This window comes from Onychomys torridus, chromosome 5, assembly GCF_903995425.1.
Source record: "Onychomys torridus chromosome 5, mOncTor1.1, whole genome shotgun sequence".
NCBI classification, from domain to species: domain Eukaryota; kingdom Metazoa; phylum Chordata; class Mammalia; order Rodentia; family Cricetidae; genus Onychomys; species Onychomys torridus.
The window spans coordinates 26392149-26419567 of NC_050447.1; the positions used below are offsets into that span (position 1 = coordinate 26392149).

Consider the following 27419-nt stretch of genomic DNA (forward strand, 5'->3'; position numbering starts at 1 on the left):
TATCAAGAACAGAAGGTTTCCAAGCACAACTGTAGAGACAGTGTAACCCTTAGCAAGAGAGCAATTGACTGTGAAAGGATAGCATTCCATCCTTCCAACACAAACATTAAGGGAATGTCCCACAGAGTAGATAATACAAACCATAGACAACAAACATTTATTCTATGTTTCTTCTTCTCCACCAAACTTATGTACAAGGACTGTAGTATCCAATTTTTGTCATGTGTTCAATTATGAACTTCAAGGAAAATAATTGACTCATCTACTATTGTTAGTAAGCAAAAATAAGTGTTCTTAGTTATGGACCCCCTAAGAAAGAGATGTTTGCTTATATTTTCATTATTGTATCTAATTGCTTAATTATTTAGTATTAATTTAATTTACTAAAGAAATGACATTATTAAAATATATTGGTATAACACTGCATGTAGTATAAATGTCTTATCAATTTTATTATGATTTTATTAAAATTTCAATGTTAATTATAATTTCTTTTTTAAAAATTTTTACTTAGGATATTTCAAAATGGATGAATGTTTGTTTCAATGAATTGTTAAATTATTGCTATATAACATTATTAAATTTACATAATTAATAACCATTCCTTCTATAAGAACACATAGTGTTTTCAATATTTCTCATAAAAAATCAAGCACAGTAAATAATAAAGATTATTTTTGCTCATGAAACCATAGTATCATTATTATGTGATAAGAGAAAAAATGAAGAACCATTCATTATCTTCACCAATAGTTGATTGTACTCACAGTTTTACATCTGTTTTATGGACTAAAAATAAATGTTAAACCTTTTGCATTTGCATAGTGTAACTCAAATTGAGTTAATTTTAACTCATGTACTGACATTCCTTCACAACCTGCTAAAAGAATTCTGTAGATCTTTTATTGCTTCATTTGTGTTGCTTGTTGGGCATTGCAGTTTGCTTCTCTGTTGCTATAATAAATACCATGAACAAGAGAACCTTGCAGAGGAATGGATTAATTTCATTATGCACTTCCAGGTCATGATCAATCACTAATGGGACAGGATTGAGGGAGGAACAGTAATCACTGCCTTGCTGATATTCTCATTACCAGCAACTTCTTTTTGTTGTTGTTTTTGTATAGCTCAAGTCTATCTACATAGGGATGTTACCACCCACTGTAGGATGGGTATTTCTTCATCAATTAGCCATCAATAATTGTCCCAAATGCGTACAAACAACTCATTTTGATAGATACAGATCTTCAGTTGAGGATTCCTCTTCTCAAATGTGTCAAATTGAACACCAAGATTAGCCATCACATCTTTAGAATATTATTTTAAAGTGTATTCCCTTTGTTTATGTTGCATTTATTTAATTCTGTGAAGCTGTGTTACTGTGCCTGTCTAAAACACCTGATGCTCTAAAAAAAAAAAAAAAAAAAAAAAAAAGAAATGAATGGCCAATAACAAGGCAGCAGAAGGGATAAGCAGGGTTGGTAGGCAGAGAGACTAAACAGTAGGAGAAATCTAGAAGGAGAAAGGAGAAGTAGCCAGATAAGGGGGAGAATGGCAATAGGGGCCAGCCATCCAGCTATACAACCAGCCATGAAGTAAGTGTGAAAATAAGATTTACAGAAATAGGAGAATGTGAAAAGCCTACAGGCAAAAGGCAGATGAGATAATTTAAGAAAAGCTAGCTAGCAACATGTCAAGCTAAGGCCGAGCATTTATAAATAAGAACATACCTTTGTGTGTGATTTATTTGGGAGCTGAGTGGTGGGCCCCCAAAGGAGCAAAAACAAACAACCATACCCAGTATTTTCTGTATGTCTACAAAGCTTCATGTTTTCCCTGCCCAATGGTAGTAGTTAGGGATTCAACTACTATTTTGACCATTTCTTGTCTTACCATCCTAAGGGAATGTACTCTACAATTCTCTATTATTGTACTTGCTACAGGAGTTTGGTATATAACTATTTTTTAAGATGAAACCATACATTTGAAAGAGAGTAAAGACTGCTAAATGGAAGTGTTTGGAGAATGGAGATGGAAGGGAACATAATTATACTATAATCTCAAAATTTATATATAATTTTAAAAGTAAATGAATTAAATTTCCTAGAGTTCTTGTCTAAAATGTTTAGGGTCATAATCTCTATTAGACATTCGAAAAATATCTAGGAATGTGTTAACAAGATTTTTTTTGTCTCTGCTAATTAAATATTATGCAAGATTATATCACTAGGATGAACTATATTATAGCAGGCATATAGCCAAACTTGGTAGAATAGGTAAAAGGATTGAAAGTTAAAGGATTGCCTGGACTACAGAGTGAGGTAGGGAATAGAAAGCAAGTTATTGAGACCATGTCTAAAAATTAAAAAGAAAAGAGCTGGGGCTACAGCTCAGTAGTTGAAGCACTGACACAATAGGGTTGAGGCCCTGGACTTAGTCATCACAACAATCAGTGAATCAATCAACTAATCATGCTATCTATTATATAAATGTTTGCACTCACAGAATGGATTGCTTGCACAGAAATGAAGTTACAATAATTTAGATGCATTTTCTTAAAATAGTGTTTTATATAAGAATTTCTCATTCTTTTGTGTGCAAGACTTTCTATCCAGATTGATACTGATGCAGTGTATATATGCATGTGTGTGTATTCATGCATACATATATATGTGTATATAATGTACAACTTACTCAACCCATTTAGTCTGTGTAATTAATGTTAATTTTATGTATGTTTTCAGATCTCAAAATTTGATATTAGAAAACAAAAATCTCTCCTTTTTTTTATTTGGTTCATCAAGTGCATACACCATGACTACCAATTTAATATCTGACTCCCACTCCTGTAAATTCATTAGCATTGTAGTAGTCAAAGCCAATATTGTTTTGGGGGAGAACAATCCTATTTGAGTGTGCTACTATCATTCCAGTGTCTTACAATCTTATTTTCATACAGAAAGCTCAGTGATATTTTTAAAACTGCAAGCCAATGCTGGGTCTATAGTTTGGTACCAGAGTGCATGTGTTACTGCCATGATGCCCTGGGTTTAATCCCTGGTGCTATCAAAAAGCCCTACAAATCTTTTGGTCAGGACATATCATTGCCCTTCAAATCTTTCACATAAGATAAACCAGAGTAGCTCATCCTGGTGAGCAATGACATCTCTGCTCAGCTCTTCACATCTTGTGAGTCTTTCTCCTCATCTGTGATAATGTATTTTCCTCATCTTCATTTACTACATCTGTCATTGATTTCATATAGGAGAGCAACCATAGAATCACTATCTCCTGATTTCTATGTTTTGCTTTTACAAAATATGGCAACTCAAAAATTTCCCAGAGAAAGCTACTTCAAATATTCAGGTTCTTACATATTCTTCTTATGTGTTCCTATTTTTCTTATTTTATGTATTTTCCCTTTTCCATGCTACCAAGTTTTCAAGAATATACTTATTTTATTAAAATCATCTAGAACATTGGAATATCATTTCAGCAGATTCTGTTCTCTAATTAAGGACCTAGAAGTTTTGTCACATGGAGATTTCCCATGTCAAAAAGTCCACTGAGAAAAGCTGCTGACTCAACATTAATTTTCAGGTCCCCTGGCCCTATTAGATGATATGCAATATTCTTGTCTAAGATTCATTTCAGCACAGCCTTGGGCAATACATTGTACCTGAATTGGAAGGCTGTGCTATTCTTTATCTTTGTTTTTGGAACATTCCTAGCCTTTCCAGCAGTAAAGACAAGTCTATTGTTTCATCATCTATTGGCTTCTATACTAATTTATCCAATATATGTCATTTCTTTGAGTAGCAAAAGAAATGCGTTAAGCATATATAGTTTTCCTGTAACAGACACTGTATCCAGAACAGGTTTTGTAGAAAAGACATCTTTTGTTAGGAAGAAAATTTAAAAGTTTATTTGAACAATCATTATTGATAGTACTAACAATGAACTTAGATCATCTAGCTATATATCCAACAGTCAAACTTGACAAACAACTCATAGCTCTCAAACTTTACATGTTAAATTACAGAAAACCTTTTTAAAAAGTATCAGAGAGAGTCACATTCAAGGGAAAGCATATAATGGAAACAGAGATTTGTCCCAGTCAATGATTCATAATTGCTGAGTTCAACCTTAGACAGTAATTGTTAAAATATTGCTCATATGCATGTAGCCCTGGAGATCTTTGAATAAACAGAGGAGATCTGAAAGAACTAAATTGTGCCTTTAGCAACCTCTCTTTTCCTTTTGAAGTTCTGGCCTCTTGGTTCACTGAAGTCACTGTTGTCCATAGTCCTTTTCTTCAGCCAACATTCTCTGGTATTCCTCTTAGCAAGCCTCTTCTATCATCTGTGAATAACAATAGAGAAATCCATTATCTATTTGTAGAGCTAAGTAGAGGTTAGACCTGTATTCAAGGTGTGAGTCAGGTTGTGTCAGGTTGAAAGGAGAGTACCATAAGCACTCATGCCACCAGAAAGTACCCTCCTCTCGAGCTGCCCTCATTAAAAGAAGAACATCCAAGCTAAATACTGTCAATGTCACAATCCCAGAAATGACCCAAAAGACTAGAGTTCAGCTTCTGTCTCCTGTATTTATCTGTAAATTAGTGTTGGCAAACCCCTTAATAAATTCCTAAAACTCTTTTTTTTTTAATGTTGCTCACAACACATGGTATAATTTAGCCACCCTCAGGGTGTTCTCTATACATTTGGATTCTTCCTTGAGCTTTCACATGTATCATTGATACTTATATGTGCTTTTTATAATTTATCCTTTGAGATTACGGAAAATACATGGCTTCTTTCTATTCATTGCTTAAATTTTGTCTTTGAAAGGAAAGTTCTCATGAAGACTTCTGGCTGTGAATTTTGTGTTCCTTCCTTGAATAGAGCAATAGGTAACTTACTTTTTGTTTCTTACCATTTGAAGGCTCTTAATACATTTAGAGCAAGGACTATTTAAGGGAAGTTAGCAACTCTGTTGTGAAAGCCTTGTGCCAGCCCAGATTTAAATGTTGTTTAATCACAGACTAAGAATGTCCCAGTGATTAGTTTAGATGTGCTCTATTAGCCTCAATTTATACACAGGGAAGGAAGTTCAAAGATACCATCACATTTAACTTTTTTATAACTCCTATGTAGCCTAATTCCAGATCTAATACATGTTAAGTAAATGTAGTAGACGAATTTCTTGTAGAAGCAGTAGGATTTTTAATTGCACGCATTCTGTATTTTTGGAAGTCACCCAAAATAATAGTATTGGGCTACTGTAAATGTTAAGGATATACTCTGAGCAATAATTGTTTGTCAACTACACAGAAAATGCTCAAAATAAATATCTCCTTTAATAATGGACAACAAAAACATCATAATTATCATAAACAAGAACAGAAATGATAGTAAACAGTTTATTCACTTTTTGGCCATCTGAGCAACAATGCAAAGGACTTTGTTTAGCAAAGAAAACTGTGTTGGAATCAAAGAAATGTAAACATAGAGAAAATTATTTCCTACAAAATATATTCTACAATTATTAGCTTCACAAAAATACAATGATACAAAAGCATCCAAATCCAGCTTCTCAATGAGATGCATTTAATCCTAATCCCAGGCTTTATGAGTTATTACTATGTTCATAAACAAAATTCACATTTAAAACCTTTTACCCCAAGACAGATTTCTTACTTCAAGGTTAGAGTCAGAAAAACAAAGAACCATCATTTCAAGTTTTGGTTTGTTTTTTTGTTTTTTGTTTTTGTTTTTGTAGTCTGTGAGACTGTGGAATGTAAACATACTATTATTGAAATGAGAACACATTAGTATAAATTCTCCCTAGTAATTTATCTCAAGTGTGTGTGGTGTGTGTGTATGTGTGTGTGTGTGTGTGTGTGTGTGTGTGTGTGTGTATGTGTACATGCATATCTATGGGTATAGATGTATCTATATGGACATTCATACAAATGTGTGCGCATTCTTTTCAGTGTTGATGTTCATGTTTAAATTGTGCATTCATGAAGCTTTTATAGTGATGCCCACTGTTACCTTATCTCTTTGACTGACAGTGATGGGATTTCAGGCACGCTCAACCTTTCCAACAGTGCCAGTGATGGGATTTTTTGAAATCTTATTACTGGTTGCAGTGCCTTGATCTCAGATGGAACTTTCAATCAAAAAGGCAATCAGAAGGTTATACATTCGTGAGATTCCCTGCAAAGCCAACGATCGCATAATACAACATGTTGCAAAGGACTACTTGCCTCCAGTCCTTATGTGGCTATAAAAAGTAATTGGCTACTTAGCTCTCAGCACCCGCCTTCCTTCTCTAAAATACAGATAGCCCAGCTCTCTGTGGAGTCTCAGTGTGGAGTCGGCTGCTCCTAGGAGATTTCTAAGTCTCATGCAGAGACTTGTCTTACTTTAAGCATATGATTAAGCAAACTCTCAAAAGATACATTTGTCTCTTTCCTTGGATTCTTGCTTCACTGGGGATACTGATGAATCCAAGTTTCCTTTCATGTTTTATACACACATACACTTATTCCCCCCTTTTTGGGGTACAAAACATTTTTACTGTAAAGTTTGTATCATGGACAGCACAATTTGGTGTGGGAAAGGTAACCCATGAATATAATTTATAGAATACTTCAGCTGTATTATCATAAATCATTTTAAATGTATATTGACTGCACTCATAGTGAGAATTTTATAAGGAATGCTTTGTTAATATTTGGTAATATCTTTGTGTAGAAATGAAAAAAAAGTGCTTGATCAAACCACATGGAAACTAGAGGTAAAGGTTGATTCCATGTGGCCTCCCATCATGCGAGGACACCTCAGTTCCTCGGATGAGATCTTTGCAGTGAAGTAAGCAAAGGTAGACTAGCTTTGTTTCACATATCATTTGGCACAGAATTCTTGGGTAATGATTAAAAGGGACTGGTGCTTGGGACACACAAAAACCATGGACACAATAAAATGAGAACAAAGCACTATTATATTTGATAAATGACCACATGTGTGTGGTGATTACTTTGATGTGTCAGTATTGTAGGCACAAAAGAATTTCATGAATAAAAAATCATAGTAAAGTTAAAATGCATTGCTTGAAAAGTTGAGGAAGGAATCCTTAAATTATAGTAAACACTTTGGATCTCTGTTTTCCTATTTTGAATGTGGGAATTCTAGTAAGTCTGTTGCTAAAGTAAATGTTACAGCTTACTTATATGTGTGTGGGTTTGGGGGTATAATTTAAATTCAGAGTACTCTAAAAGCACATTTCACATATCAAAACCATATTATCCACACATAGCCATACACAGCACCACTTTACCCAGCATATCAAAACTTTATATTGCCTTCAATGCACAAAATGCTTAGATGGTAGTGGAAAGAAGTGTTAATATGGAGTTCATGTTTCCATGATGTCTTCCTGGGCAAAGTAAAATTTAAAGGAGGAGTGGGAAAACTGGTTCAGCCTACATTGCCTCCTTTCATATACACTGTCATATGAATATTTCTACTGATAAACAATACTGAGGATGGTGATTTCTAAAAGAATACTGTAATATGGGTTTGAAGTGAAAGGAAAAATGTAATTCCACATATAAAAAGTAATTCCACTTTAGTTTATAATATGAAAGAGAGTTAGGATTTGGGATTTTATTGTTACTATAACTGATATAAATGTATTTTATGACTCTTGCTAATCTGCTGTATAGAAAAGTCACTGTAGACTCAGACTTTATGAAAAGTGTTCAGTAGCCACTGATATAAGTATAAAAGGATTACGTACAGGCAATAGGGAACAAGGAGGATGTGGTAAGCCATTGGATATTATTAAATTTTAATTCAATACTTAGTCACTTTGTTTCTGTCATGATGGAGACCAGCTTCCAGAAACTGTCTCCCATCTCTAAGCCAAACCTCTGCCTTCCTTACATAGCCCAAGCTAGGGACTGAGGTAGCAGGTGACAATAGCCTACCTATCTTGCTCTAATGGATCCTCTAAAGAAAAGAATGATTTTCATATGTGCAATGTAGTCTAGGTTCTTTCTCCAAATCCTGTTCTTCAGTCCCTTCATTTCTTCACATGTTGGACTGTAATCTCTGAAGTGTAGGCTTTTTCTACACACAATTGCCTTCTTGTTCTTTCATTCTTTCCTGCTAACTCCACCCCACCTACTGCCTCCAGAGGCCCCATAGACATACTAGACTGCCTTTTAGTTATGGCATTCATTTTTATGTCTCTGATATTTTCTTGCTATGGGATCAATAGCAATCCATTCCTCTTCTCTGGTTCTTTATTATAATAAAGACTCTTAAACTAAAAGTGCCCCACAGTATGATTTGATTGCACAATTTGGAATTTCAGTTAAAGTTCATTGTTCTGCCAAGAAATCTTCATGTAGCTGGACAAAATGATGACAACAAAGGTATTTGTAAAAATATATTTCACAAAGTAGGAAACAATACAGGAGTTTCTCTGAATACAACACATGGAGTAAATAAACAATATTGCATTAAAGCAAAGTAGAAAAGTAAAATGATCTGCATGTAATACTTGAGTTTTATCATACATTTTCTACTTCTACATGGCAGGTTTGCATTACAAATTAAATATGTTCACATCTCCTAGTGCTGCTCTGTTTTTGTAATCTAACACGTTCTGCACATCACCATGACCAGGGACAGAAGTGTAAAAAACATAAGCAGTAAAATTATGTACAAATAAGTTCCTGCTTTAATACTTGGGGGAGGACAACTTGAAGCGTTTTTATTGAGTGGGGCATTATGTAAATATCTAAAAGTCTAGAGTTTAAATATTCACAGGAGTCAATATGCTTTCAGATGTTTGTGCTTGTAGTAAAAACACCAAATACTAGGATTATGAAGAAAATAGAAAACAGTCCAAAAGTTTCTCTGGGAAATGCTGTTCCTGTCGTTACCAGTCACAAAACACTTTCTACTCTAAAGAGACTATTACCTCTCCCCTTGATAATATTGCCTGCCATACTTAGCTCATCAAAATGTACATGTATTAGACATTCATTGTATAGATATTAATATAAAACAATCTAAAGGATTATTAATGGATATAATTTAATTTTCCCCCATATAATCCCTTAATCTCTAGATTACCAACCTTAATAAATAAAAGCATTATTGGACATCAATAAAATATTTATTTTGAGGATTAAACAAATAAATTCACACGCTAGCAATAAAACCATCTGTCTCTGATGTGGTCCACTGTGGAATACAGTTTATCTCTGTGTCCTTGTGGAAGAAGATGAAGTGGAGGGAACCAGGAATCCTGCTTCTAGACACAGCCTGTTTGAATGGCATTTCTCTCCTCCCACCTTTGAGTTGGCATTCCCCACCCTGGAATGGATTACGAACATGTGAATATTTTAAGGCTCGACACAATATTTAAAGATGCTATTCAGTCTCTGGTGAGTGGGGCCAACATTTATGTACAACGTGTGGTCACCGTACCATATAATCTAGGAGGCCTCCCCAATCTCCATAAAGTCATAACGTACAGCAGACCAAAGTATTGCTTTATCATTTGTGACGGGATCCTTATTGGTGAAGGGGAAAAAACCATTTGCACTCATAAAAATCCTTGCAGAAGACACATATCAGCAGCAGAATCCTTGCAGGTCCATTTTTTTTTTCTAATAAAGCACCTTTTAATTTTTTTTTCCTCTTAAACAATTCTCTAATGATTAGCTGGGATCCCAATCTTTGACTGAGGCAGTCAGGTAAATATCAAATATCCAAAGACTTCTAGACACTCCACATACTTAATTCACACTCCACAAGATTTATAACCTCCTAACATATACTTTTTATTTTTATTATTTTTTGGTTCAACATTAAAATGTGGTTGAGTTTATAGATGATTGGTGCTAAACTTGCCTCTAAAACAAATAGCCACATTTGTTGTATCTAAGGGGAGTGACCCTAGAATATTACAGAATGCTCAGTTCCATAGATTGTTTATATAATCCACTGTCAAGTTTCTTTGTCACTTTCACCAACAGAGTAGAGTTCGCCCAGTCTCTTAAAGCGGGGACCCCAGTCACTGAGGTAGTCAAAATTCTGGTCTGAGTCTGATGTGGTGGACTCCAAGGAGCTGAGGGAGCCAGCCACAGACCCTCGGCCTTCATAGCCATAAATCTGAATGGAGTCATATGGTGGGGCCGTGGGGTCATTATCTGCCTCATGCAGCCTTACATTTATAAATTCATCGACATCAACACCATTTGGAACTGGAGCAAGCCCTTGCCTTGGCATAAACTGCAAATCTGGTTTAATATCCTTACGGGGTAAAAATCCATTAATTCCATCTGGGTTTTGCAAAGTTGCAATGTCAAAAGCCTCTGTGTCCTCCTCCCCGCCTCCTTCATCATCGTAGCGAATGATGTTTTCCCGAACATCTTCATCGTCTTTGATAATTAATGGCTCATTTTTATGCCGCCTTAGGGTAACGAACAGAACCACAATGACTGTAAGAAAAATAGCAAATCATAATTAGTCAACAAGCATATCCTGCCACAACTAGATCAGAATAGATGACTGGGGAGAGGAGCATCTGAAAAAGCAAATATTTGCTTCTTTTCAACCCTGCACCTTGAGTCTAGTGCTTTAGTGTTCAGCCGTGCTGATATCAAGACTGACAAAAGTCTTTAAAATAAAATTAGACTAAACTCTCCTCTGAATGATACACACTAAACTTTCATACATGTTACTTCAGGTCACTTTTATTTAATAAACATTTAGTTGTGGTATAAAATGTATATAATCTGGAATCAGCTCTTAACGTGAGCCCTACAAAATAGGAAATAGCATCCACAGCATGATTAACGCATTAAGTGTACTGTGTGAACTATTCATTATCCTTGGCTTCTGTCTATGTTTCTTAGATGCATGGAATTTAAAAATTTCTTTTTATGGTGGTGCTGATGCTGGTAGCAGTGATGAAACCCAAGGCATTCGACATGCTTTTAAGCACTCAATCACTGAGCTATGGCCACAGCATGTATTATAATAATTAAGCTATTCTCCAATTAAATGATAGATTACTTTCACACAACATAAATTGTTATATAGATCATGTTATATTCAAGGGCAATTGGCAAGCCTCTATCTAGCAAGGTTGTCCTAATATAGGGTAAAAGAAAGGACTATTACTGAAATAGTAACCAGCTAAATGAATCATGAACTGACACAATCCTTAAGACAGTTATTTTTCAAGATAAAGATAAGTCATAATTACTCCTTTTGATATTTTCTTTGAAAGAAAACTACAAATTATAGGCATTTGGGACACGGATTCTTAACCTGTAGCCTAGGATGGCCTGGAATCCCAGGATCTCCTCTTTCTCTCAAGTGCTGGATTGTAGGGATGATTTCACCATATCCAGGCTTATTCTTATTTTTATAATGAGAACTTTTAATGGAAGGATAATAGGACTTTTCTCTCAATTTGCATTCATTGTTGTAATTTTACCTTAGAACAACAAAATTATCTGTAAAATAAAATGTTTTAAGGAGCACATATTTTTATCTGCTTACTTATTTTCTTTGTATCTCACTGAACTCTGAGATCTGATGATACAATTATCCAATCCATGAGTCATTTATATTCAATGGTAATGTGCATACAAAACTACTTGTACTAAACTCATTTACAATCTTCGATTTGTGTAACTAGTGTTGGGATGAGTGTACAGAGATCCATTCCCAACTCCATTGCCATACTGGTGATGAGTTTCACATAACCACAAAAATCCTGTCAAATGAGACAAAGTTTTTGCTACCTTTCTCACCTTATCTTCTCATAGTAACTTCTGACTTTGGGAGTTCTTCTTCCCCTAAGGAATGATGACTACATTTCAATTTAGAGGTTGATACCTTTATTTACAGTCAGGCTATGAAGGCTGATACCTACCTAGCAGCAAAATGATGCATGCTAATATGGCAATTAAGGCGCCCATACTGAGTCCAATGGGAAGGACATAAGCTTCAACATTGCATGACTGGACCACACCATCATTGCTACAGCCACAGACCCGGATAGTCAAGGTGCTGGTGCTGCTCAGAGGTGGGTTCCCACTGTCACTGATCACTATAGGTAATAGGTAGAGTTCTTGCTTCTGGCGGTTGAATCCATTATGCTTTGCCAAAATACTCAGCGAGTTATCTAAAAAAAAAAGTAAAAATGACAATTAGTTGCATCATTTCAAAACATATGCCCAAATAGTACTGGTTTTTCTATGCCACAGGTCCTGTGAACCTTAAGCTACTTTCAGCTACAAAGGGCTAATTTACAGCTTCTACTCTTACCTTACCTCTTCCAACTTTATCAACTGACATGAACCAAAATATCTACAGCAAAACATAGCGTATGAATGTATGAATGGAAGCTATTGAGGAAATATAAGAGTTTACATTTCCATGTAAATGCAAAATAGACTATATAAAAACAAACTTCAAGGAGTTTTTAGAAGGTACATGTTATACCATCTCCCATAGATATGTATGTATGTTTATAATATAATCATAGAAGTGAGTTAGATAGAACATTGCCAATATTGAAAAGGTCTACTTGAGAAGCTCTGTACTTAAAGACAGACTGGATGGAAATATGGACATGCAAAGCTAAGTTTATTGACTACCATGCTACCTAAACAACAGTCAGGATACCCTGAAGCACTTATCTTGAGATAATAAAATCGAAATTTCTGTCAATTGGAGGAGATATACCACAAATATTAAATTTCTACAGAGTCCTTTATGTATAATTGTAATATAGGCAAGTAAATGGGATGTAAAAGCCTTAATTCCATTTTGCATTAGTTATACTAGATTTAGCATTGGCTTTGTGAAGCTATCATTGTGAGCACTTAAGTAATATGTAATACTGTGATTTCAGTTTGTAGTAAAATAAGTCCATGAGAAGTGACTAGTCCCATACTGACCCTAAAGTCATTATTTCATCCTAGAAATGAACACTTTAGTTGGTCATCATCTTCAGGAGAATGATAGACACACTACGTATATTTTAGTCTGTGTTTTAATCAATAAAAAACACATCAATATTCAAAATGGGAACCTTATTGTCTCACAGTAGTATTTTGGTCAAAATTAAAAAAAAATAGTTACTGTGCTGATATTATTTGGGCAAAATCACTATTTCAATCGGGAAATTTTCCAATGTTGACAAACTCACAGATATCAGAATGCTGGTTTAGTTCATTATTGTCACTAAATGATATCCTCTATGATTCCAAAGCTGTCCAATTTCTGGTCATCAGTGTCCTACCGAGTTCTAAAACAGTCAAATAAATGGACAACTATTCCATTCAAATGGCTTTATTATGTTGAATCTCACCATATAATAACCTCTATTAGAATTTTGTAGAAAAATGGAAATCATTCTCCAAAATAGATGCACAATTATATGTAATTTTATTTTGCTTAAGATATAAGCAGGCCTATAGTGCTTTACTAGTAAGTAGTCAAACAGAAAAGGCACTCTGAGTTAATAATTTTTTTTTCTAAATTTCTTTTGGTTGTGCCTCATTATATAGCAATTTGCACAGCAAAAAGGTTTTTTAATAGAGTTAAGCAGCAATATACCAAATGATCCAGTAATCTTTTTTTCCGTGACCTACAAGGAAATACTAGTCAGCTAAAAGCAGGGCAGCATTATCTCAACACAGATGAAGAATCCATGGTTGTTTTGTATTTTCAGAAAGTACATGACAAGTCTGAGTACCATTAATTAACACAGGGAATATTTGTTGGATGGCTTCATGTCCTGTAGTTCAGAACATAAGATATGAATTATTTTTCATCACACAAAATTAATAAAATTACAATGAGTCTTTTTCTCGTGGTGATTGTCTTTTTGTGGCTGACATTATTTACGTTATTATTAGAAAGTACTGCTACATAGTCCTTCCTTTAAGTAGTCTACTGTGATCATTGAAACTGCACAGGAATGCTACTTGTTGCAGACCAAAAGCACGGCTTGTTACTCTGTAAAGCATTGGAGAATTTAATATTCACTCCTACTTGCATTTCTGTGCTAATCCCAGAATCTGCATTTGTGTTGTCCTTCATACAGGAATTAAATTATTGTATAAAGGAAGTACGTGAGTCTTTCTTCTCGGGTCTTACCTGCCGGTCCCAGACAACATCAAATCACTCTATTTCTTTAAAATTATTTTTGTTTGCGTGTATTACTGATTCACTTAAAAGGTTAATAAAATGTTTATTTTTAGTTAACTAAATTAAATCATCACTGCAGAACATATTTAAACCATAAAAGAACAATTTCATGCACTTAGAGCTAATGTACCTGTATATGCAGAGTCAATATTTAAAAGACACATATCAAAATGTTCTTCTAGATATTTTTCTTATAAACTTACATTGGATTTTTATTTCATAAAATTTTTAACTTTAATCTTATCATTCTCTTTATGGTTGGTGTTTTAAACACATGTACACTTTTAATTAATTAAGGTTGCTTTAGGTACTGTTTCCCTTCTGGTTTACAATGTCATATGGAATTTATTTTTTCCCACACAGATAATTATTTCCTCAAGATTAATTATAGTGTAAGTTCTCCTCTGCCCATTGACACTGAATAGTCTCTCACAAATCAAGCACACTGGGTTCACAACACTTCAGGGATACCTATTTTATTTCAGCCTTCTTAGCTTTTTCAAAACTTTCATTGCTGACATCCTTTCTAGCCATGAAAATATCATACTAAGCCTTGAGGTGTCTCAGAACTTTCTCTTCTACCATGTGCTTCTGTCTGAAACAGTGCTATTATTGTCTATTTGCTGTTCTCTGACAAATATAGATGCAAATTGCCAGTCTCCATGAGAATTCTTTTAATAACTTTGGTAAAAATGTATGAAAACTGAAATATATGTTATATAATATAAAACAATGTAGAGAGCCTTGTTAATTTAAAGGCTATTACTCTTTACCAAATCATGATTTACTTTTATTATTATATCATCTGTGAATAAACTATATTAAATTTAAGTAACATCCTATCTTTTGTTTATTTTATTGTTTCTGCTATATATGTTATTGTTGTAGTAAATATTTATAAATTTAGTTATACTGTAAAATCATAATGTCGATAAACTCTTGCTGTTATATAAATAAAATGTAACTATTTTATCAATTGCTTTTATTTTCAGCAATCTTAAATAATTTCCTTTTAATTCTAAAAATACAACTTTTGTCAGATAATTTAATGCAAGATGGAAGCAGAAGGAGTTCCAGGTAATGCTTATGAAAATTATAAAGGGATATGACATTAGAAGTCTTAAAAGATGGTTCAGAAGAAAAGGAGTGAATAAAGAAATGCATATTCAAAAATAAATAAAGAAAAAACACATTATAGTCAAACCACTGGAAAATCTGAAAATCTTAAAGCATTGAAAAATCTCACATCATATGAAAAGAAACGGTTAGACAGTTAACAACAGAATTTTCTTACAAATGAAGAATTATTAGATCTGTCAACCAGTAATTACATCCAGTAATCTAGTAAAGCTATCTCCAAATTCTGGTTCGTGTGTGTGTGTGTGTGTGTGTGTGTGTGTGTGTGTGTGTGAGTGAGAGAGAGAGAGACTGACAGACAGAGACAGAGAAAGATTGAGTTATTATCACATATCAAAATAACTGAATTTGTTACCAGTATTTACTAAAGGAAGTGTTCTACATACTAAAAGCAAAAATTGTAAATGGTAATTCAAATGAATGTTAAAAATAAAGAATATCAGTGAAGATTATCATGTAATTTTAAAAGACAGTATAAGTACATAATTTATGCTTTTATATCTTAACTGGTTTGAAAGTAATTATACCAAGCAATATACATTTAGGGTGTTGTTGAATATATCACATACAAAATACAAAAATATAGTGGGCTACTCCAATATCTCACTTTCAATAATATAAAAAAACTTGAGTGATGATAAAATGTCAAATCTTTCACACCAGAAGCCCACAGAACATTCTACTTAACAACTGAAGAATAAATATTTTACTCAAGTGCACTGGAAACATTCAGCATTACAAACTATATAAGACACAAAGTGAATGTGAAATGTAGAAATGATACAGCAAAATTCTGCAACCACTTCAAAGTATGTTCTCACTATATAAAATTAGCCATTATTGAAAGACAGTAATTAAGTTTTGAAAAGTTAAATACTTGGAAGTTAAATAGTACAGAGCTTAGTATCCAGCTGGTCAAGGAAAAAGTACTAGAGATTTAGAAAGTATTATGATACATCAATATAAGTATGTACATATGTATGTATGTATGTATATATGTATGCATGTATAGATAAACATTTAATGAAGAAAAATACACAGGCTGCTACAGAAACTCATGTGAAAGTAACATTCAAACTCTATTTGACTATATTAAGAAATCATAAAATTTCAAAGCAATAACTTATTTTTTCATATTAAGATGTCAAGAAGAGATGAGAAAAGTAATAGCATGGTCAGAAGAATGGAAAATGTTTAAGAAATAGAGGATAAATTAATGAAACAGAGATCAGAAAACCAAATTCTTGTCATGTTTTGGCAATTATGCCTAATCTTACGTTGTCTAAAAAAATCAGTATTTCATTAATTTTTAAGTATTATTGATTCAAATTAATTTTTATTTATGTTAAATCAACCAGATCCCAAGCAGTCTTATGAGTAGAAGAAATTATAGTTGGCCTCTGTACCGTGTTCTGGTTTTAAATGAAAAGATTTCTGATTTGAAGCAGATGTAAAAATGGCTGGTGGTATTTATTGGAAGATACGTTTACTGTTGTTGAGTTATGTATTTATTCGCATGTATTCATTTTTCTTTCTCTTTAGTTTCTCTTATATTGTGTTTCATTTTTTTAATAATAGAGAAAGGTGACGACAAAGGAATACCCATTCACTTTAAAGTTGGCTTTAAATTAATTTCTCAATTACTAGAAATCCTTGGATTTCTTTCATTTTAATATTTGATTATCTTGTGGTTTCATCTTAGTCTGCCCTGCTGTTAGGATTTCTGCTGTTGCTTACTGTATTTTAGGCATTTACCTAGTCATTTTGAGCAGGATAAGTGTTAGACTATGTCCTGGCCCATGACTTATTAGAGGAATCAGGGATGTGTTATAAACTAGAAAACAAATAAGACAAAAGACACAGAGACTGAAGTTCATGTGTATGTACTAGATGATCTCTTTCTTTTCCTTACATTTCCTTAAATTAAATATAGGGCAATAGCATTACTCAAATAAATAGAGATATTTTGGCACTATCTATTTAGGATATGGCATATTCTATTTGAAGCTAATATTTAACTGGATAGGCAAATATGTTAGCTAGTGAAGTTGAGCTGCATACTCCTTGGCTTCCTGATGCTCTCAGTTAAGTGATGTATTCAATATTTACATTACATGTTGTTTCTTTTAATAAGAGATTTTCAGTTGCCTTATCCTTTGCAGTGGTTATTTGTGAACATGGCACCACATGAAGAAATTATTTTTTAAATCTTGCTTCTATTTATATAATGTTTATTTAGAATTGATTAATGAAGGAAATAGTCTAATAGAGATTAAACATGGATGAATACCATCAGACACGTTTTATCTAACATTAATACTAGAATGGTATAAATACTGAGTTATGCCTACCTTAGCCAAGAAAGATGGATGTATATTATAAATAAATAAGAAGGACAAGATAAATAATAGCTATTTTCACATACATAGACTTTCTGTGTTTTGGACAGCATATTCCAGTCTTTGTATAAATATTCTTTCAAATTCTGGCAATAAATCAAGAAAATATTTTAATTTCAGTATTCATGATTTTCTTGTCCATAATTTCTCATGACATCAGTCCCATTATTTAGCCCATTTTATTTGCAATCACTTTAGCTTCAACAAATAACATCTAATTCATTAAACCTATGATCTGTTTTCAAATAGTAAAGAAATAAAATATGTTGTAGTAATATTAGTCAGTCTATCCATCATAGAATCTCTGTTACTTAATCAGTAAGCATATGATTTTTGGATTATTATATAATAAAATGGATGTGATTGTGTCTCCCCAAAATACATACAGGTATATTTATAGATATGGCTATAAATATGTTAATATAGATTTAGGAATATCGTACTGTACCTATATGCGTATTTTTCTATATTCATGTATAAATCTACAGCCATAAATTTATAGACAGTGTATATCTCTTGTTATATTGGTAACACCTTCTTGATATAGCTATAGATATAGGTCAAGAGAGTGAGCCTTTATAGTTCTGCTTCTATAATGGTTTAGAGATCTGTTTTCTCCTACATTGCCTGCATGGCCAAGAGTTTGCGCAGTCTCCATTATTTTGTGACATGAGTGACCATATTTTGGTTTGAAACACTCCAGCTATCCTTCCATGCTTTGACCCATCATTTTTTTTTTATCAAAACTTTCATGTTATTAATTTTGACAGATATTTTCTTTACCTCGACTTATCCATAGTTTAAATTGTGAATAATTTGTGTGTTTTTATATTTAAATTTTATTTCTTTTTGAATAAATTTTTCCAAATGTCTCTAGAAAACTTAGTGGCTGGCTCTTCAAAAAATAATTTGCATTTTCATCAGAATGCTACTGTAAAAAATGATATAGTAATGGAGTTTTGATAGACACTGGAGATATGAAAATTGATGAAAGTTCCAAGCAACAAATAACCAATTTAAATGCATAATGAGTGTTCAGCAAATATTTGTTAGATAAATAAATGAGTAAGTAGTCATAAGTTATATTCTCATTCATTTCTCTTCATATAGTTTGATAAAAAGGAAGTTATATGTGGCTAAAAATAAATAAAAGACATAGTTCAATTTCAAACTACTAGAAAGCATATATAGCCTATGGTTGTCTATGAAAATGTAAAAGATGGTTTATAAATTTTTCTTTGTGAGTGCTTTGCATCATAGAAAGTGAACAATAACCTGAGGAAGCATATATGCAAGTAGGAAAGCTCAGAGAAGATACAGCCTAAGTGCTGGGAAATCCATCATGTAAAACCAGTGTTCCATAGAATTCCCCTTACTTGTAAAAGTGGATACCTTTGTCTTGTATTCCATGTTTTCCCATGATTATTAATAGTATTTCATCACTCAAAATTGGACTTTTTCCTTTTTTTTTTTTTTTTTTTTTTTTAACTTTTAGGAATAGCTGCATTTGTTGCGAAGTTGCTGGATTTGGGCCTCTCAGTTTCCTTCATTAAAACTAACACAGTGTTGCTATCTGTGGAGATGGCACGACTAATGAGGCCATAATATTAGAAGGCATGATCATTTAGAATTAGTGATTTGGAAGGCAGAGGTGCTGCAGAACTGGCATTCTCTATTGCCTGCTTTCCGTGCTCACACACAGGAACTACATGGGAGCATCTATGCAGTCCCCTATTTGCCAATGAAGAGGCCTCAGGATGAAACCTTCCTCATCAGAGTCTCTAAATTTGGGCTTCTTGTTTCTAAGAAATACATTTCTGTTGTCAAAACCATCAAGTTGCAGTATGTTTGTCCAGTTTCAAGGTCAGGTTAATACCTTGTTGTAATCACACATACATTCCATGCTAAAAAAGGGTGGGGCAGTGGTGGCACACCCCTGTAATCCCAGCACCAGGGAAGCAGAGGCAGGTGGATCTCTGTGAGTTCGAGGCCAGCCTGGTCTTCAAAGCGAGTTCCAGGAAAGGCGCAAAGCTACACAGAGGAACCCTGTTTCAAAAAAAAGCAAAAACAAAACAAAAAAAAACCCAAAAAAACAAAACAAAACAAAACCCCAAAATACAAACAAACAAACAAACAAACAAAAAATGAAATCTAATTTAAAGAGATAAATAATGCATATTGGTAATTTTACAATTTTTCCTGTTTTTCTATATGATTACATACATAATTTTGTATAATTTATATCTCAATTTTCACTAATTTCCTCCCTGTTCTTCACTTCCTTTATCTCTCCCTCCCTCCCCTTCTTCTTTCTTCCTTCTTTCATTCCTTCCCTTTTATTTCTTCCCTTAATTTCTTCCAGTTGGTCCTTTGCATTTTTAATAAAAGTGTTCATTATAATTTCTGCCAATATTTTGCACACAGTCTATAATTTTAGATAACACAGTAGTACATCCTAGTTTCAAATGGCTTCAGTGGAGTTCCTATGTGGTGGCCCTAATGCCAAACTATGACTTTGGTTCGGGAACCCGTTTATTTAAAACCATGGAGTTAATCCTTCTTTCTTTGTCTTTTATATGCAAGTAAGACAAAAATAATAACAATAAGGGAGCCAGCTTTAAAAAAGGCTCTGCCAGGCAACTATTTATTACAAAGTAAATAGCTGAAGAGTTAATCAGTAGATATTGTGCCTTTTTGAGATATTTGACTTGCAAATTTAATTAAAATTTTCTTGGTCAAGTCAAAAGGAATGAAAACAGTCATGAGGTCAACACAAATGAAAGCTGGTGTGGCATCTAGGAAGTATGGACAAGGGTTTTGATTAAGCTCTTATCATTGTGTTATAACTATAGTTTATTTATAAACCCTGGGCAAAGCCAGAGAAACTGCTAAGTCTGTGCATGCTCAGCACAGTGAAAGCATGTACACACAGTGTCTAATACTTAAGGTTATGAAGCAAATGGAACATCTACACTTCACCCACATTTTCAGACTCCAAACAGAGTCCATGGGGGATTAGTTTCACAGTAACAAGTTCATAAAATTAAATTTTTGTGAAGCCAGTTTTCTTTTGTATCATTATTATAACGTTTTGCAAAGTTCATTAAATGTATATGTGTATTCCACAAATAGCTGTGTATTCTGAGATGTGTAATTATACTGTGGTCTTACTCTTTGCTATTTTGCCTTATCCTTTTTTTCTTTTAGATTGTCCATCCTGTCACCTGGAGTCTATCATCTTAATGGTTATATGTTGAATCATTACCAGATATTATCATCTTTAATAATAAAAGACACCCAGTCATAAAACATTGATCTGTCTGGCTTTCAAAAGAGAACGTTATCTGGGATCTTTTTACAATCTCCTAGATTAACACCAAGTGGAATGTTTAGTCAACAGTCTACAATTACACATAGAATGCATTAGCACTTTTTTAACATAGGAAAACACACTTGGAGTTTTTACTGCATCACAGCTCCTCCAGCACCAGGGCTCTATAAATATCTAGCTAGTTGTCATTTGGGAATGGAAATGTACAGACAGTAGGCCACAGAAACATAAGCAGGTTTTAAGGATTTCGTTCTAAAGAAAATAGGTTCCTCATTTCTAGAGCATTAATATAAAGTGTTTTACATCAAATGAAGATGGTATTTAGTGGGATAAGGCCCAGAAAAGATTGTGCTTGCTTGCTGTCTTTATAGTTCTGGTTTCAGTATTCTTCATGTGCCCACTGTGGTGAGTGGTAGAACATTAATTTAATGCTATTATTGCTGATTCAACATACAATCATGCCAAAACCTAATCCACAGAACCTAGGAATGTGATCTTACTTGGAAAAGAGTCTTTGTCGGTAATTGACTTAAAATTGTGTAACATGGAGTTCGCATAGGATTACTCAGTGGGACTTAAATCCTTTAATACTTATCTGTGCAAAACTGAGGAAGAATGAAATTTGACACAGGGGAAAAGAAGGAACAATGGAGCAATAGAGTGCCTGAGGCAGAGATGGTATGATTTGGCTATAAGCCAAGGGGTGCCTGCTGCAACAGAAGACAGGAGAGACAAGGAAGGAGTCTGTCCTTGCCTCTAGAAGTAGCATGAATTTTCAAATGTCTCCCAGGGCTCTAAACGCAAAACAAAACTACAACAACAGTAAAGAACAAAAACAACAAGAAGAAACAAAAACCAAAACCAAAACAGAAAACCATTCTGTTCTTTTATCCCTCAAGTTTAAGGTCTCCCTATAAAATGAATACAATTGGCTGTCTTCTATCTGTGTATAATTTACTGTGGCAGGAGAGGAATCGATATGGGACTCTCATTGTACATATGAGGAGGATTTTAAAAGATAAAGTGACTTGTTCAAGGATTCTCATCTGAAAACTGGGAAGTATAATCAAGTCTAATGTATTTTCTGCAATGTTTCTTTGTCTCCTTTTAACAAAACTTGTCTAAAAATGTGGTGAAGAGAGTTCTAAAAATGTTTTATTAAAAAAGCAAGGACAACAATAAATGAGAAAGAGCACGAGAGAAGCATTTCTGTCTCTGGCTGCTACCCTCAGAAATGAGGGGAAAAAAGAAGTGGCCAAGGTCTTTGGTGGATGAAAGTATATGATTTTTTAAACAATTACAAAGATATCCAGGGCTGGCAAGATAACTTGTTCATAAAGTATGTGATATTGAAGTATGAGATCTGAGACCAGATCTTTAGCACAAAGCTGCTGTACGATGGCAAGAGCCTTTCACTAGTAATTGAGCAGAAGAGTCAAGAAGTTCCGGGGCTTTTCTGGCCAGATAGTTTTGCCAAATCAGTGATCTTGATCTCCAAGTTCAGTGAAGGAACTTGTCTCAAAATTAAGATGCATGGTTCCTATGGTTTGGCTCAACAAGCAAGGGTATTTGTTGACAAGCCTGATGACTTGAGCATAATCTCTGGAACCTACATAGAGGAAGGAGAGTACCAACTTCTGAAAAGTCTCCTTAGACCTCCTTATGTATTGTTGTTCACATGAATGTACATGCACAGTTAGATGTATACACATACACACACTCACACACAGAGAGATAGAGAGACACACAGGAAAACAGAAAGATAGAGACAGAGACACACACAAATAAAACAAGCAATTGAGGAAGATATTTGACATCAGTCTCTGACTTCTACATCTACATGTACAAACAAGTTCTAGTACATGTATGCACAAACTAAATATTCAAAATAAATATAAGTAAACAACAAGAAAAAAGCTATCCAACATCGAATGTTATACCTTGAGAAGACATCACACAGCTTATCCTTGTTACATAGGAAAACAAAATAGCATATTACAAAATAACTTTAGCCATAACTATATTATGAATCAGGGAGCCTTTGGGATTCCACAGAAGAATACAGGCATCACAAAATCCAGTGTCCGTGCACTATCAGTGACACTGCTCTGGTGCTGTGGATTTTACTGGCTTTTCCTCATGGACTTAATTAGCAGGCTCTTTCTTACACAAATGCTCCATGCATCTTTTACAGATCCCTTAATGCTCAGAAGAAAGATAGATTTATCCCACTACAGGTTCTGCGGAGTCAAGTATGAAGACCAATATGACCTTCATATTCTAAAAGGGACATAGGCATAACTGACCCACCGAAGTGAAAACTGCTTCAGGAATCACTTTCCATTTTTCTTGAGTGAGAATTTTAAAGTTTTTATAAATATTAGTAGATCTGGAAAGAGTGTTTTAACTATTTAGATTTATGAAGAAGTATAAAGATTGCATTTTAGGATAAATGCATCTTAGAGAATTTGGAAAAGAACAATAGCCAGATTTTTACTGAGCTCTCCTGGAGGATTCAGAAAATAACATATTAAATGCCAACATCTTGGAAACCTATCATCAGCCGATTGGTTTTTCTGCCTTTATGTGTTGACTGAACACATGAAGATAGTAAGAAACTAGAAATCATAGATTAATCTGCTTTGCACTGAAGTTGATTTGTGATCATCCATAGAGACGATAAAAAATATACAAAGGACTACAGTGAATTTGCTTTAAAATAGATATTTAAGTGAAGGACACTTGTGTCAAAATATTGAAAATTTAATCATTGGAAGTAAGTATAGAATGTGAGAGAGAAGAGAAGCACCTGAGCTGAATTACTACCCAATTAACTTGCTTTGATTTGAAAGATATCAACTATCCAAGAGAAATCATCATTTTGTTTGGGCCTATCATCTGTTCTCCTGTTTAGAATTGTTTCTCTGCACATACGGACACAAGCCATAAATGCTTTACTACTCAAGCACCACAAACGGTGTTAATCTATTTTTCCTAGCCAAATTCCATATTAATTTCATTCAAATACACATTGATACATTCAATTAATTTTGTTTTCAGTAATTCAGCATCAAGTGCCTACCAGAGCTCCCTAACAAAGGAAAGCCTCTGCCAGTATCCTACCCAGCAAAGTGCAATGTAGTAGAATAGTTTTTGTCTGTTCACCAACTGTGTGATTCTTTGAGGAGATCGTTATCTTTATTACTTGTACAAGACAGACTATATGTGTTCTTCTAAAGAATCTCTATAAATTTTACTTCATCCTTATTAAATAAAAAGTGGATGTTGGGGAAGTTAAGATATGATTATCAGTCTTGAATACTTCTGTCCCAGAAAACAAGTAAAAGGCTGTAATTAGACAAAATATCATGTATTTATTTGGTTTTCTACTCTCTACTTGTCATTCATGTCTTTCCATCTGGCTCCAGTGGCCATGACCCATGATTCCACTCTGATTTGCTTTAAATTTCAGTCCTTAGCTCAAATTGAGAAAGGAATGTATGTGAAAAGAGGTCGCTGTGCTAGGCTTAGAACAAAGGACTGGTTTGTCAAAATGGTAAAACATAGAGAAGCTTTCCCCTTTCATCCCATAAATTCTTATGTTTATGTTCCTTCATCTTTTTCTAAACTCTTTGGTGAGGTTTAGAATCTTCATTGCAATCTAACTCAAGTGTCAGATTATCTTTTCTGAACTCCAAAAGTATGCCTCTTTTACTTATATGTTGAAATTGTCCATCAGAAAATATTCAATATAATACACTAACTTTTAAATAGTGAAGCTAATAACATCAGTCTCTATGTGATTCTCAGTCACCAAAGATCTCTTTAGTGCAATCTAAGTGACTCTTCTTGCATCTATCTCCAATTGGACCCAGTAACATCAAAACTTCAATATAAGGAAACTCTACCATCCTGCAGTAACCAGGTGAAAATGAAAAGTCCTTTAGAAATTAGTCAATGGAAGAAATAACCCAAGAATTTTGAAGTATATAATTCTTGAGTATATGGATATGTGATGTTATGTGCGTGAAAAGAATATAAAATGGTGAGGATTAACTTATCCAATAAATACACAAGTTACATTGGTCAATAAAAGTGATTCAGGGGTTGGGGATTTAGCTCAGTACTAGAGTGCTTGCCTAGCAAGCACAAGGCCCTGGGTTTGATCCTCAGCTTTTTTTTTTTTTTTAAGTGATTCAGTATATAATGGGGCCAGAAAATAAACAGTGCCTAGAGACATCTAAGCCACACCTAATTTCACATACATGCAACACAATAAAGGCAGCACTCATCACTGAGCTTGTATAGTGCACTGTAATAATTCTTAAAGAAGCACATACAAACGCTAAAGCATCGCAGTTTATCCATTTCTAATTTTATTTTAAAATACTAGTAATTTAGACTCTGACCTATCTGGTCCATGCTGGCATTTCAAATTCCAGGCCTATCTAATTTTCATTTGGGCATGTATAGATATTCCCACAATAACATTCAAATAAACTATTCATTCAGTACATTAATTTATAAATAGCCGAGGATGTAAAAAATGTGCATTCTCTTGTGTTATCCTAAAACAGCTGAGGAAGAGTTTCTAAGGGTGGGGCCTGGATTTCTGCATTTGAAATAACTTCTTTTTGTTGGTATAAAAATCTAGGAACCTTGGGAGTCATTCTCCCCTTAGGTGTTAGCAGTAGTTAATGGCTTTGCCCAAGCTGTCAGAGGCGTCACTGGGAAAGCTATTATGCTTTGGGTTGCGTAATCCAGCAGGGGTAGCAGCTGATAGCAGTTTTCCTGCATAATTCCCTCTTACCCGGTTTAGAGGTAAAATAGCTGCTAGTAAAGGAGGGAAATGATGCAGGAAAATGTGGCGTCCTACAGGGAGCTGAAGTCCAGTGTTTGTCCTTGAATCATTTTAAAATTTAATATGTTCTATTAAAACAGCGTGGCTAAACATATATCTCCGGGCAGAAGTCTTAATAAACAGTGAAGACGAGAGGATGGAAGGCCACTATGTAGATAAAATTATCATTCAAGCAGTGGTTACATTATCATTCCTCCCAGACTGCTGAGAAATGGCAAGTGTTTTTGTATCTTAAGATTCAAACTTTCTAGTGTTGAAAATAGTGCTGTTTTGATCATTCAAAAATGACTTTACACTAAAGGTCAAAATGATTTGCTTTTCCTTATATTCACCCACATATTAACAGGTTAAAGTACAGATGGAGAGAGCAGAAAGGAAATGATTGGAGAAAGAAAAGATACCTGTGTAGGTCACCCTTATGATTGAGGCAGAAATCACATCAGACTCATTCAAATGCTTTTTTTTTTTATTGAAAATGTAATCTGATAAAATGCACTATTGTTACATACTACAGAGAAATCTGAATACATTTGAAGTCATGCATGATTTCATTTTAATACTTTTTTTAAATAAAAGATTTTTTGCATGAGTCTTTTAAAATATTCTCTGATGATATTTGATTTCCCAGGCTCCTAGTTGGCAATGAACCTGTGCTACTTCCTAGCACTGAGCAGTTCTATAAAGGACCCAAAAACCAAATTCTTCACAGTATTTCATTATAGGAGATACCTTTAATAAACTGAGGAAAGTTTAGGGAATACGTTCCTATTTCAGAAGTCTAATTCCTAAATACTCATGTGAGGTTCCATCAGCATTGGATTTGTATTTTGGAAGTTTTCTACATGCAATATTGTTCTATTCTCCAGATTCATAAGGATCCAAGATTGTTTTTTTTATCCCAGTTTCATAACTAGCCACAATGAATTTTAAAAGGATTTATGAAAAAAAACTTACTTAATTCTAGTAAAAGTATAAATTAGTGCAGCCACTATGGAATTCACTAATGCTTCCACACTAACACACCAACATGAAAATATGCCAAGAAAACTAAGTGACCAGTATGACAATGTCTAATGGTCTAACAAAGGTGTGATGAAAGATCCCCAACAACAGACATGAAAAGCATAAAATAACAGTTAAAATAAAAATATAATTAAAGTTTGGACACTAAGCATTCACCAATGATCAGTTAAAGAGAGTTAATTTTCTTGAAGGAAAATTCTACAGATAAACTAAAATCCACACACAAAAGGTGAAATTTCTGGCATAGTGTGTAAGTATCTAAAACAAGTATCTTGTAATTTATGAACTATCTTCCTATAAGTGTAGAATATTTACGTAAAAATGACTCTCTTTGGTGATTTGAATGAGAATGACCCCTATAGGCTCGTATATTATAATGCTTGGTCATTAGAGAGTGCCACTTCTTGAGAGAA

The 27419-nt window shown here is 33.9% G+C and overlaps 1 protein-coding gene across 1 annotated transcript in view; it reads right to left on the bottom strand.

Moving 5' to 3' along the window:
• Positions 1 to 5337: 5337 nt before the first annotated feature.
• Cdh8 (cadherin 8) overlaps positions 5338 to 27419 on the bottom strand; it is a 370913-nt gene continuing 348831 nt past the window's right edge. Inside the window, 3 exon segments of the mRNA XM_036187827.1 lie at positions 5338 to 9395; positions 10343 to 10525; positions 11971 to 12222. Of these exon segments, the coding sequence (XP_036043720.1) occupies positions 9334 to 9395; positions 10343 to 10525; positions 11971 to 12222 (497 nt within the window). The 3' untranslated portion in view covers positions 5338 to 9333.